This window comes from Anopheles funestus, chromosome 2RL (assembly GCF_943734845.2).
Source record: "Anopheles funestus chromosome 2RL, idAnoFuneDA-416_04, whole genome shotgun sequence".
Lineage (NCBI taxonomy): Eukaryota > Metazoa > Arthropoda > Insecta > Diptera > Culicidae > Anopheles > Anopheles funestus.
This window is the reverse complement of record NC_064598.1, coordinates 35,484,551-35,498,926: the sequence shown is the minus strand read 5'-3', so window position 1 is coordinate 35,498,926 and position 14,376 is coordinate 35,484,551. Positions and strand designations below refer to the sequence as shown.

At 42.6% G+C, this 14,376-nt stretch overlaps 3 protein-coding genes across 3 annotated transcripts in view; 1 reads left to right on the top strand and 2 right to left on the bottom strand.

The window, feature by feature from the left end:
• The window catches only part of LOC125774666 (histone-lysine N-methyltransferase trithorax), a 109,636-nt gene extending 103,395 nt beyond the window's left edge, over window positions 1–6,241 (bottom strand). The window contains exon 1 of the mRNA XM_049444805.1: window positions 4,201–6,241. Within this exon, the coding sequence (XP_049300762.1) occupies window positions 4,201–4,686 (486 nt within the window). The 5' untranslated portion in view covers window positions 4,687–6,241. The remainder of the gene's footprint in view (window positions 1–4,200) is intronic.
• Window positions 6,242–6,653: 412 nt separating this feature from the next.
• LOC125774730 (uncharacterized) lies at window positions 6,654–8,059 on the top strand. Its single transcript, XM_049444903.1, has 2 exons — window positions 6,654–6,809; window positions 6,907–8,059. The coding sequence occupies exon 2, from the start codon at window positions 6,927–6,929 to the stop codon at window positions 7,506–7,508; it is 582 nt and encodes a 193-aa protein (XP_049300860.1). The 5' UTR covers window positions 6,654–6,809; window positions 6,907–6,926; the 3' UTR covers window positions 7,509–8,059.
• LOC125774734 (histidine-rich glycoprotein) lies at window positions 7,747–9,051 on the bottom strand. The gene is made up of 3 exons (XM_049444908.1): window positions 8,847–9,051; window positions 8,528–8,758; window positions 7,747–8,433 (listed from the first exon to the last, which is right to left on the bottom strand). Exons 1-3 carry the CDS (start codon window positions 8,859–8,861, stop codon window positions 8,233–8,235), a joined length of 447 nt encoding a protein of 148 aa, XP_049300865.1. The 5' UTR covers window positions 8,862–9,051; the 3' UTR covers window positions 7,747–8,232.
• Window positions 9,052–14,376: the final 5,325 nt, after the last annotated feature.

Genomic DNA, 14,376 nt, shown 5'->3' with positions numbered 1-14,376 from the left:
TAGCAATATGAATGAGCGCACTCACTTTTTCGGGGCGGCTGAGCGGCGGCGCTTTTCGCTTTGTATGTTTTTGTTTGAAAGAGCAAAATTTTCACCTCGCCACTCAGTCGTGTGAATTGATTTCGCTGACTTATGCACACACACACACACACACACCGAACTAACATATTTCATCTTTATGTGGATAATTTATTTATTGGACTAGGGGTTTTATGCACCTTAATAGATAGTGTTAATTTATTGACCATTGGTGGTTCGCCTTGGAGACTAAAATCTATCTCATTTCATACAAAAATTACAAACTTTTTAAGGGTGAGAAAAAAAGATTTTTATTTACACAAAAAAAAAATCAGTATCAAAATCTAAAAATCATGAAAATTAATCAGCTAAAAAAGTTTAATTGATGTTTAGTATGTCAAACACATTCATCTTCTCGTCTCGCTGCTAAAATTTGCATACACGTTCACCAAACTTGATCCGCACAATAGAGCCTTACACATACACGCACGCGCGTATCATGAAGGCCATCCGGTGGTTGCTGTTGTTCTATATCTGTGTGTGTGTACGAGTGTCAATATACGTTGGTAACACAGGCAGCAGCATCGATTAATAAATAGCTTTTCCATCCGTTTCGCCGATTTCGCATGTGGTGCAAGAATAAAGAACTCAACGGTTTTAGAACAAAATTAACCACCCCACCGGGGACACATACGCACACAAATGCAGAACTAGTTCACACCGGGAGGGGGAGGGGGGGGGGGGGGGGTTGAAAACTCGCCCATCGGACTATAGTATAAATGGTGGCGTTTTTTTCTCGATTTGCACCTGGACACCTTCGGGGTGGTTTTTCCCCCTTCTCAAAGGGACCGCGCGTGTGTCCCGTGATTTCCCGTCTGCAGTTCACAACATGCGCTATCATCGTCCTGTTTTTTTGCAATTTTGCCAGAATTGAAACACACACACACATACAAACAGCTTCAAAATATGTGGTGGCGCTTGTCAGCTGGATAAGAAACCAAGGCACCGCTAAGGAAAGAATGGTTTTCCGCTTTTATTCTGCTTTTCTTTTTTTTTAACAAGATCGATCAAAAAACCCGCCAGCGGCATACTTAATAATGGATTACATTTATATAGCACACACACAAGCGTGCGAACGATTTGCTGTTTGAGTGTGTTTGCTTTAAAAAAAAACGGAAAAGCACAAGAAAGTGCCACTTAATTCGATTCCGGTGGGGCGATTATGTTCTTGTTAAAATTAGTTTAATGACCATAAAGCATAACACGGTGGAAACCCCGAGAAGGAAGGGGGAGTCGCGATCGATTACCGCACCGAAGGTTCGCGGACAACAACGCAGAGGCGACTTTTTATCACTTAGCGCCACACAGACACACACCACACATTTAACGGGCCGGCACACCACAAATTGCTACCAATAAAGGTTGGCTTCATTGAATGCCATATATCGATTATTTACACCGCGTTTCGCGCGTGTAAATGCCCCTTTGCTCGGTTAAATAAAGTAAGTAGAGACATGTTTCACATCTTACCATAAACCGTTTTACAATGTGCAGGGAAAATGTACTATGCAAACCAAAGAAAAGCATTTAATAAATTTAACCGCCTTTTTGGCACTACAAAGCAGCGTTTGCAGGAGAAGCAACAGAAAAAAACATACAACCCTACATTTTGTATTCCAAATACTTTTTTAAAACCAACTTTGCCCATCAAACATGACCATTCGGAAGAACCGTTTTTTTAGTGTGTCTAGGGGAATTCCCCTTTTTCTTTCTCAGCTGTTCCCAGCAAATGCATGCACGGGAATTGCCCGGAATGCAACGTTCCAGCCCCTACTAACATAATCGAAACGCAGAGCATATGTGCGCGTGTGATGCATTTTCCATCATTCCTTTTTCTTGATCGCTCGCTTCTCATCTTTAGTTTTCTTCTCTTCTTCGGTTGCATTTCGCCCTGCTGTTTGGCATTTACAGACACAACATTATATACGATTAGTTTCTTTTCCTTGTTTTATTTTTTTTTTTCGTTCCTTTTTTTCGTTTGGACCGGTTCTGAATCATACTTACTTGCTCCGACCCTATGCCGGGCATTGGAAGGTGCCAGCAGTGTTCCAGACCGGAAAAAGTTAGAAACGGTCGCTTCTCAAGCACACACACACACACAGAGAAGGACGTACGCATACTTGAGCTATACATTTTTAAATACGAAACGTGCGTTTCCGACACGTCGGCTCGATGGGACATACGTAAAACGGTTGAAAAAGGGAAGAAAGAAAGTGTCCCGGGGAACGAAACGGGATCATGAAATGCAACATTCGAGAAGGGCAAAGGTAACGACAACTAATTGAGCTCAAACCTTTTTTGCATAGGCTTGTGGATGTGTTGTAGTGTTTTAAAACATTAAATAAAAAAGCCACGCTACCCTTAAACGAATGAAAAGACACATTTTGCTTTCACTTCCGACTCGGTTTAAACTACCTTCGAACAGCGTAGACACGGCAATCAAGAATGCGATCTGGAGGCCACGGATCTGGAGACAGATGGTTAGAACTCTGTTATTATCCACCCTCCTTCTTTTTCTCTCGCTCTTCCCCCTTTTTCTTTTGGGAAGCCACCCAGGTGAGATGGATCACTTCCTTTTCTGCGTGTTCCTCCGTGTAACGAATATTCCCTTCGGATGGATCAAAATCGATCGACTGATGATGATCGCGACTTCCAGATTACAGCAGCTGATTGCTTCTTCCGGGCTATAAGCACGGAGGGAAGGTAAAAATTCAATCGAAACGGTGCACGATAATTTGGGAAGGCTTTTTCATGTTGGTGGGTTGTAATGAGCGCAAATGAATATTTGATTATAGCAAACTCGGCTAATGCTAGAGTTCAGAGTTAATAATCACTCAATGCTGCAACCAATGTTTGCCGATAGCTTAGTGAGTGAGATGGACAGAGGAGAGAGAGAAAGAGAGCGAGAGAGTAAGAAAAAGAGAGCGTACAACATTACACAGCATCCCAGTAGGCCAAATTTTTGCTCAAATTTACAGTCGAGTCTCGCATAATCAATGTTAAACGAATTTTAATGCCTTAAAATAAATGCATTAAGGAAAAATATACACTCAAAAAACTTGAAAAAGGACATCTTTGAGATTTTAAAAACAATAACTATTTACGTTTCCATAGGGCCTTTTACGGAACATCGTGAAGAGCACTGAGCACTTTGTGGTACCGGATTTTGCGTCAAAAAACCATCGTAATGCAGACAATTAAAAATATTTTGGAAGAAGATACAGTGGAACGCCGATTATCCGTGCTCATCGGGACTTAGCCCTTGCCGGATAAGCGAATATTACGGATAATAGGCACAACTTTTTTCATTGATAAATATTAGTGTTAACTGTGTAATGGGTAGATTTTTTTTATAAAGCTAGATGTTAATGTTCTTATTTACACTTTGCAAAATAAATTTCTTCTTTTTTCAAATTTGAGCAAATTATATAATTCCCTATTGAAGCTTTTATTTCTTGCCATCATCGGTTTTGCATTTCATATGTCAATTCTCCTTCGGAACTGTCATTTCTGAGCTGTACGGATAATGGTACAGCTCGATAAAAGGTACCCGGATAATCGGCGCTCCACTGTAATTAAGTCGAGTATTTGAAATAAAAAAAACAATAAAAAATTTAAAAAAACAATCTTTGATTAAAAAAAATTGTCAGTGTTTTACGTAAAAATAAAACCCAAGACAAATCAATTAGAAAATCAAAGGTAACGACAACTACTTTAAAATATCTGGTGAAAACATTGAGTGAATCCGGTGTCCAAAAAATGTTGATAATTTGTCTAGGATAGGAATTTTTTACTTCAAAAAAAGTGAAATGATTGAAACAAAAATTGCCACAAACTGACTGTATATTTCCCCTTGAGTAGATAATTTTCAGTTAAATAGTTGTCTTTACTCTTCATTCCTGTTCACTCCAAGCTGAAACGATATTTCTAATATTGAACAGGAGAAAAAAGCTCACTTTACTTTTATGCAAATTTATGGTCCATTTCAACCATTCTTTCCCCCGTTGCATTATTTTCCAAAAGCATAATTAAATAGGTCAATGAATCGCACCAGTTACGTAAGTGTTTACAACTACACGGCTCCAGTAGTCACATCTGTCAAATAGTTTAAATAAAACGAACCTTTGATACTGCAGCTCCTGCTGTATGTTTATCAGCGCCATTTCTTCTTCCATTCCCATTCTCTACCGTCGTCGTTGACTGTGAGGACACTGGTGTACCAGCAGCAGAATTGTTGCTGCTACCATTGCTTGTCACTGTAGCTTTCGAACCTTTCGTTCCAGCTCCGGTCACAGATGATGCTGCGTGTTGCTGCTGCTGCTGCTGCTCTTTACGCTGAGCGAACGTGGAAAGTTTCTCGCTCGTTCGCATAGATACCGTTGCTGAGGAAGCGGACGTAGAAGGCGACGACGTACCCACTGTGCTGGCAGCAGCGGCAGCAGCTGATGCATTATTGCCTGCTCCTTGCTGCTGCTGCTGTTGTGCCTGTTGGCCGTTGTTCTCCTGATTGTCCTCATCGCTCAACGTGAGTCCGGTAGGCGACAGGACCGAGACGCGCTTCTTGTTCACCAAACGCGACGGTTTGCCGGGAAACTTGGACTTTCCCATGGTCGTCGGACTTGTCGGCTGCGGGCTGGAGGACGGCTGCGTTCGGGCGCGAATTTTCTGCACATTCCTCTTCGCTGCCACCACCGCCAGGGGCGGACCGTGGGGTTGCCGTGCTGCTGCAATGTGATGATGGTAGTGTAACGCGTGTATTTACTTTTTTTCCGAAAAGAACCAACACTAAGTATATGGTGTGAAGTTGATCAACTTTTACGCACTCTGCACGACACGCACTATTGTGCATATGTCGAATATACGCGCACAGCACTATGCCACAGAAACACGCGTACAATATAAAAACACACACACACACGCACACAAACACACGTATGTGATCGGACCGATCAACAACGGCACAGAGATGACACGGTTTTATTTTTAATACGACAGCAATAGCAGCAACATTTAGCGCAATGGCACATGGCTGACGACAAACGATTAACCTCTCTAGAGAGCACGTACACAAACAGAAACACGCACACGCATCAACTATCGCACCTCGTTTGCTTCACGCGCGCGTACGCACACACACATGCATACGCATCATTGCCTGCAGAAGCACCGTGTGAGGAGGAGGTTTTCCAATTTTTGCGCTCACTAATTTGTTGTGTGGAACAATTTATACATATATTCCTTATCTACGGACAGATTGTGTGACGAACGGATCGGAATGACATACAATAAAAAAAAGGTCGGCTGGCTGGCTGGTTGGTGCTGCTTTGTGTACACTTTTTGAAAATTAGATCTACGCTCTTCTGCTCTTTGGCGCAGCTGCTCTCTTTCTCTCGCTTGCGCTCTTTGCTTTTGCTCCCTTCCATCAAACACTACACATCACCGGGCAATAGATGCACACACAGTGCCCTTTTATTTCACGCATTTGCGCACACATACACGTACGCACACATTCACAAACGCACTCACACACACACACGGGCGCGCTTTCATTCAATGCACACTGGGATTACAACACTGGATTTTGCAGCTTCTGCTCTAATCTGCTCAGCTGCTGCTTTGCTCCCGGTTGTTGTTTTTCTTTTCTTTTCTTCACCGATTTTGACTGACACCGCACACTATCTTTCTCCTTTTTTTGCCCCCACACAGAAAAGCAGGCAACGGATTAGAACAATAGATTGGACACGCACACAGAAATATCTTTAGCCCCGTAGTAATTGGTACGGATTGCTGATGCTGCCCGCTGGTGGTCGCCGCATCGCCGTACGTGGGTGTTTTGATAGCACGCACTTTCACACATCGTAATTATAAACACGAAACACATACGCACATTGACCGTGAATGGAACAGTGTAGAATTGGTGCTTTTATTTTTGCTTTTTTCCCTACACGTTCACTGCTGCTTTCCAATGGCACGCTACTGCTGCTGCTGCTGCGTACTCTCTTGTCGTGACTTGTTTGTCTTGTGCGACTGAAAACGCGCAAATAGCCTGCGAATAGGTGAGCGAGCGGCTCTCTGCGTTTATATCAACATTTTTCTCATTTTCGTTGTCAGTTTGACATGGCTGTCAAAGTGAGCGAAGGGCTGCTTGTGTCATCGACTTTTCGCGGACACCATTTTGAATCGAAATTATCATGGCAGTACGATTGGATTTGAAAGCAAAATTTATAACTTGGAGATCAATTTAGAAGATATTAAAATGTTCCATCCTACATAAGAGAAATCCTGACCAAATAAAGACTTCTATTGATTTAACTAGATCTTTTTAATTTTTTCAATATTTGGTCTTTAATATTCCAATGGATACGCCAGCACTTGAAGACCTGTGTCCAGATAAGGCAAGCTTTTATTCACTTATGTTTTTGTTTGCATTATTAAATTGTGCTGCTACAAAAATAAATTTAATTTGCTTGGATATCAAAACAGCGCAAAAATTCTACACTGCTTGCCAAAAATAACTCGCTGCTCGCTCGTTCGAAACTTTTCTATACATCTTGTGCTAGTTGGGTATGCAATGTTGACATTTCTCTGACCGGATAGAAAAATAAAATCTATTGTTTACTTTTGTAGCAAGGAAAACTTTCTGCGTGAAATTAAAAATTGTACTCGTTATTCTACATTTACTAGTTACTCGCTGTGAGTCTTGTAATCAAATACTGTGTGTTACTGTTGCTGTAAGTTTATGTGTTACTTTTTCTCATCAAAGACTCTTAAGATAATTTTGCGATGACCTCACCGATTTCTAACGGTACAACATTTTCTTCCTTCTAGCTATTCGATTTATCAGCAATATGGAAGCTTTGGATGTGATTGAGAAGCGGATTGACAACCTTAACCAGTTGCTCGGTCCATTGCCAACCGATGAAAGCCAAGCAGAAAACTTAACAGAAGCCATCCTGTCCGCCGCATCGTTCCTCCCATCCGCAAGCACCGGTCATCTAGCCGATGGTGCGGCCCGTGGTGCAATTCTGGAATCGTTTAAGCGTAAGGATGAACTGGAAGCATACCTGGATCCGGCATACTTGGAGGAAAAGCAGGACATCAAGGCAAAGGAAATGTACATCAACACGATAGCGAACGATCTTGCGGGTACGTTCGAAACGCTACAGAAGATTAAATCACTCGAACCTACGTTGGGAGCGGAGTATTTTCGCAACCTGCCCGACGTTAGTGAGCAACTGAAAACCATGACTACGACGGTAGGTGAGCAGAAGCAGGCAAATGAACTGCTTGAGGAAAGTCTCGTCATTGCGATGCAACGCTACAGCGAGATTCAGAGTGGAATTAAGGATTCGCTCAAAGCCATGACCGATCGGTTGGATCAGTTGGAAGATCGTCTAGCGCAGAAGAAAAAGCAAGATAAAGATATTTAAGTATAAAAGCACATCAATGGGGCGTAAAAAGTTTGTACACTTAACTTTGCTCGAGAAAGTGTATCTGATCGCTTGTACGCCATTGTAAAAGAACGATTATTCCTAACCGCTTAACATATTATTCAATCAAGAAGAGCATATTTAACTGATACTTAACAGCAATCGTGTACATCATTCATTTCTTGCGACAAGATGTGTGATACAGTATTCGTTGGAACTTATCAAAACCTATTATGTAGATTTAGTACATTTTTATTGGTGATCATTTAACAGTTTATCGCCTTCAGTCGTTTTTGGAGTGTAATAATGTTGTCTGTCGTGACTCCTTTTGATTTTGTCTTTAGTTTGCAATCGGAACACTTGCCTGTGAATCGTATAGAGGATTAACAACAAATAACATTTAACCCTTAATAGCTTTCCCGGCGAAGTGAGAACGAAAAAAATAACTTTGGCGAAAAAAGTGACTCATTAAGTTACTGATCTTTTGTACACCAGCACGCCGGGGGGTGGGTGCGGTGAAATAATACTTCCTTTTTGTATGAATCAAATGAATGTGTTCGCTACGAATGACAAATGATCGCGAAGAAAAAAAAATGGATTAATACTTATGATCTTTAGCCAATTGCGGTATGGATGGGGTGGTGATTTAAACATTAAATGACTATATCACATTTTACACATGCGATGCGTAATAACCGCGCAACGTTTTACGTTTAGGAGCTCTTCACTCTTCGTGCTCGTCCAGCTCGTGTCCGAACTGGTGCTGTTCGTACTCGTGAGCGCCGTAGTGCTCTTGGCCAATGTGTTCCGAACCGGCATGGCCCAGATCGTATCCGTGTCCTCCGTGCAGTTTGCTCTCGAACTCGCTATGATTCTCCAGCGTAAGTCCATGGCCATGATGCTGTTCCGTTTCGGGGTGAACGATCTGGATGGAAAAGGAAACGGTTGATTAGAAGATATTTAAAATTTACACTACACAAAATCATTGGATTCCTAGAATCGTAAGTTTATGTACACACCTTCAGGTTATGCTTGAGGCCCGAAATTTCCACCGGATGCTTCAGGAATTGCTGATCCTCCTTCTTAACGTACACCGGGACGGCATGGAAGTGGTGGAACTTGAAGCTCTGGTGTGACGTCGCATGTTTATGCTCGATGTTGTGATGATGCTCCGTTTCCGACACATCGTCATCGTCATGATGGTGGATCAAACCAGCATAGCACACTCCCACGAACAGCGTCACGAAGATCTGCGAAGATACACGGACAATTAAAACCCAAGGCACATTTCTTTATCCCGAATTTTGCACAGCACAACACAAAGCGCACACTACTCACAATCGATTTGAACATTTTGAAACGTCTCACGTTGGCTTGAAGCACACTAACCGGAAACGGAAACTTGCACAGTGAACGAGTTCTTAACGAACAACAGACGACGAGGGATCACGGATCACAAACAAACAAAAACGGGCGCTCGAAACACGTTAACCGTCTGTACGCGAACGGGTTGCGATGGTTTGTGATGTCTTCGGTGACTACCGTTAAGGGGCTTTATAGTAGTTTGCCCCTCCTAACCAGCGGTTCGGTATTTGCCTGATCCATGCACCATCACCGGTGGTGATGGAAAACCGCTCCAAACGGGCGAAAGCGAAAGTGAATGCGATGAAAATGAGATCTCCGCTCTGGAAATGGTTTGCACTCGGTTTCGGTTGCGGGAATTCGCCCGTTGGAAGAAGAGGGTCTTCTTGGAGAATAATAGTTAATACACCTGATATGTTAGATTTAAGTTTTTCCAATTTTAGCCTACACAAAACACTCCAAATAATAATCGTGCCTCACACTTCACAGTTACCTAATGTGGGAAAACTGGTGAAAAATGATCTTACTTACTAGGAAATTACCGTACTTACAGCAAGAAGAAGAAAAAAAAAACCTATCAAATTACGTCGCAACAAACAAAATGAGTCTAATTGTCGTACGACCAATGAGCCAACTAGTACCCCTTCTTGGAGATCCTCAAGGTAATGAGATCATGTTTTTGATGTATCAGTTTTACCTGGTCCAATTATGCCTTGTCCAGTACAGCGCAAACATGATCTCTGTTAAAGTTACTCTACCGAAAAAAAAACAACAACATCTACAAATTATTAGACCAATTTCAACATCCCAAATATGACACAATGGCGCCCGGACGACTTTGGTTTTACTTTCGGTTTCGTTTCGTACATGTTTTGACTACATCGATCTTACGCAAAGAGCCATAACACATCATCCCGCACGATGTAACCAAAACAATACTTTAGCCCTACCGTATCAGCTGGCTCCCTTCCCTTTCCGCCCCGTTGTCGGTATCAAACCAACCAGCCCAATTTAACCACTAAATTGATTTCTCATGATCAAGCTTAACAATTTCCACGCTTCGGATAGTAATGGGGACCGCTGTTGGCGGACAACGAGACAGTTCAGCGTCTTCAGCGAATTGATGTCCCGCGTAGTGAAGCGAAACGCACCGAAAGGGTCGCCCTGCAGCGAAAGCCCATTTCTCTTGATCGCTGTAGTTTCCATCATCACATGTTTGTCGAACTTGTCTAATGGCCATCTTAGGCTGCACCGCGAGCTTCAGTGACTGCAGGGTGATGATAAGCCGCTGGCATCATGGTCATCGGTCCATCTTCAATATAACCTGTAGTGGATCGACAGATATGGCTACTTTCTTCTGCAGCTCGACAGGTTCCTCGGCTTAGTTACCATCCACGGAATGCAACTCTTCTCAAAAGCAAAGAAGTTTTGGAATTCCCCATTGTTAAAGAACCTCAGTTTATAAATGCTAAGGGCGAGAAAACTTAATACTCTAGAATTTGTTTACGATATTATCCGATCGCAACTAATACGTAATGCTTGTTTAAGCACTCACCCCAAAAACCCCGTAAACGTATGCTCCACTCACAACGAACGAGGAAATGTTCAAGCTCTTCCGATTTACCTCCTGATCTTGTCTGGATATCGTGTCATAAAGTGTACCTCGGAGAAGTACGGAACGCAAATTGATCGTATACCGATCGCAAATAAACCGGTTCGGTATTAAATTTCCGATGTTTGTTTGAAGGAAGTGCTGCGTAAAGTTTCGCACACTTTGTTCGGTTCCTGTTTCGCGGCTGTTAGTCTCCGTGTTGGAAGCATCATCGCGATCACCGACTGTGATCGTTTTGCAGTTCTAATAGGGTATTGCAAATTGAATGAACCATGAATGCTGGTGAGGCGTGTGGCGTCGTAATGAAAGATAAGTTGCTAATAGCCGGAAATATCTCATCTCTTATGATGGTCGATTAATCGTTTATCCTGCAAAGCTTTGAAAAACAGCATTTTTTTTAATTAATAAAACGAAATCTATTTCTTTTTGCAAGGGATTTTCACTTCTCCAACACCGGTGCGTTCTCACAATATCGACGATCAAGATGGCGCATAACAATGCACGACTTTAGACGTCGCAAAATAATTGATATCGAGTGTGCGGAGAAGGTTTCATGCAATTTTTCCTCCATCCACCACCGAACCGGACCGATCAGCTGCAATCATAATCGATGTGCCAATTTTGAGTGATGAAAATAAGCAGTCTTCAGATCTATGGCACCTCCATGTTCCCGCGCGAAAATCGTGCGATCGTGATGCGCACTGTTGTTAATCGCAACCAGCCAACAAACGAAAAAAAAAACAGAGCTGCAACGGTTTATGATGACGACTTCGTAGACGATTTGCCATTTTCCCGATACCGTTCCCATGTCCCGTACATTACAGTTGGGAGCATGCAGCTAGACAAAAGAATCACGTAATGGACGCGATCGGGGTTTTTGTGTGATCACCGATATGGATGTGTAGTATGTGAGCCACGAATTAGGTGGTCCCACTAATGGCGATGGGAGATTTCATACATTTCGCTGTAATAAAACCATAAATGAAGGTGCCAGGTGCGCAGCAGAAGAAATGGTTCTCCTGCAGTTAAATCCCCATACGTCACTCGCAGGAACCGATGGTGAACGACGAAAGGGGAAAAAACGATTTGCGTAACAGCTAAAGAGTAAAAACCGGTGCAGACGAAGAACGCGTTTGGGGGGATTTCTTTCACTTGCAGTTCCTTTTGTTTTGCGTGTGAGATGGCGGACCGTAGGTGGGCGAAACAGTTCAAAGAGTCGCACTACTAAAAAGGGGAACAGCTAAACTGACAGAATAAAAGGGAGCTTTGGAAGATGAAATTGATAGTGCGTCCGAGATGGCTTCACAGTAGCATCGATGAGTATCAGGAGATGTGAATCAAGTAACTCGATCTGTCATTCAATTGATCTTACAAAAGCTCTGTTCCTTGTTTGAGGTTCATTGCTAACTAACCATGTTTAGGTCTTCGTCACAGATGTAATTACTAATGCTCTCGCCAACATTTGAATTTCTACTTCTAGCTCCATTAGCATCACACTAATATAATGCAGGAGACCTGTGCAAGACCTATGAGAGTGCATTTGTAACCAGTCAGCTAGGCATGCTCTTGCTTGGCTCAGTTGAGCGTTTTTCCAAACGCTTGGTTTTATAATTTTATAGTCCTACGTTGCATAAATGGTAGGTGCCACAAGAGCATATTACATCGATGCTCACCCACCAAACGGAGGTCGGCTACACTGATCCGGTTGCATTATGATGTTTTCTGAGGATTATGTGGATTTGGGACGATTTCATGCTACGGACATACCAATGGGTTGTGGCAAATCGGATAATCGTCAGGTTTGTCGAGAGCGTTGCCTCAACAAACCTAAAGCTTGAGGTTAGGAAGTCGTCCATGGTTTATCGGTTTAGCACACTGGCCGCTAATAATTAAGTGATGCATTTACATTTTTCACGTTATGCACAATTTAATGATCCCAGGCTTATAAAGAATGCATCGAACTGCATCGTACGCTAGACAGCAGCTTTTGCGAAAGGGGAGCTTAAAAGGGGGCGTCTTTTCCACACGGCTTGTAAATGCAGCCATCCAACGGGTGGTAGCAAATTCATGCAATTTATTATGCACAGCTAAATTTAATTGTTTCATTTTTTTTTCGTTTGCTGCTTCTTACCTCCCAGAAAGTAAATCGAAGGGCCAGTTGCCTAGTGGCCACGCAATGTTTAATAATAACAGTATCGCGTGAAGCACGTTCAACCGCGAACCAAGTTCGATTTAGTAGACAAAAAAAAATGAAAGGACAAACCTTTTCCACCTGTTTCGGGGCGATAAGCCGAGCTCCTTAGCGCTTTAGAATGTGCGTGGCTTTCTTGGCCCTATCTTGATGGAGCAGCGAGTTCCCAAATGCATTAGCCGACAGCAGCATCATGTGCATAATTATAGCTTTTGTTTCCATGTTTGAGTTCGTTACTGCTTGCATTAATTTCGTTTGTTTTATTACATTGTATATTGTTAACATTGAATTAGTTTTGTTTTTTTTATGTCTCATTTAGTAATGTTTGCATTTTGTTCTTCATTTCTCTATTGTTTTTTTTATTAGTTTTGGTTTGAATAATAATTTTTTCACGCCTTTTGTTTTCTTCCATTGTTCTTATAAAGGTTTTATTCTTTCTTATTTGTTATTCATTTATTATTCTTTTAATGAAAAAAAAAAGTATTTTCAACTCAAATCGCAAAGGATCACATCAGTTACTAAACTTAATCCCCAGCATTGCGCAACATCTTGGCGTCCAATTAAAAGTACACATTAAAACACTAAACAAACAATGTCATTTCGCATGCACCAGTGCCTCGACCGTTATTAATTAAGAGGAAGCCCCTCTGCACGAATGTATGCAGGCACTAAAATGCGGCAACTGCGGCATGCTTCATACACACATTTCTCCCGTGAATCGTCTTGCCTTCGTGGTTGGGGCTGCTTTTTTACGGAAAACGGCATTTATCGATCCGATCCGCAGCAGCAGCCGGAAGTCGGAAGCTTAACGTGTCGTGTGTGGCACAGAAGCGGCTTGAACCGCACAAACTGCAGTGCAAAACAGGGTAACGGGCGCTAGCAGAAACGAAAAATTGGTTCCGTGCAGGCTGGAAACCAAAAAAAACCCCCGGTAATGATGTCTGCAGGTCGTGGAGAGAGAAAAAAAAGGTCAACAAATTGATCGTTGCTCGTTTATGGCGACGCTGCACAATTCTGCACAATTGAGAGCGTGCGCACGGTCGCGTTTGCACACGCGGGCGGTCCATGTGGCTGCGCAGGCAGAAAAGGATTACGCAATGAAATGTCAAGTTCAATGATCGTCCAAGCGTGACTTGGCGTAGGTCTGGCGCGATGCGTTTGAGAACGCTTGGCTTTACCGGGTGGTGCAAGTTTGTTGCTGTACGTGTGACGATCGTTGGACGAAAGTGAAAAGCTGTGGTGGGCTAAGTGAGCTTCCCAATGCAGGAAGTAAACGGTTTACCTCTCGATCTCTAGACACGAGTGTAGACGTGTACACTAGTAAACGGCCAGCGGGATTAGTGTAGGAGGTCAGTGCGGTTGTTCGTAGGTAGCAGATGACAAGAAGGTTGACATGGAAAAATAATCATCGTTGACAGGTACACCGGGAATGCATCTCAATGAATATGGCAGCGAAAGGGAGCGACATAATTTATGTTGGTCAGGTCCGAAAACTAGCCGGGAAAGAAAGTATCACCCCGTATGTTGTGGGAACGTGGTGAATTTTGCTAAACCTGTTACATCCATTGGCGGTGGCTGTTTGCACATTTATCGCACGTGCATACATGCGCGTTGCAGTGCATGAAAATAAAGTAATAATCAAAAGAAATTAACTATTCCATAACGAATTAATACGACACGATACGTGCACGATAGAAGTGTGT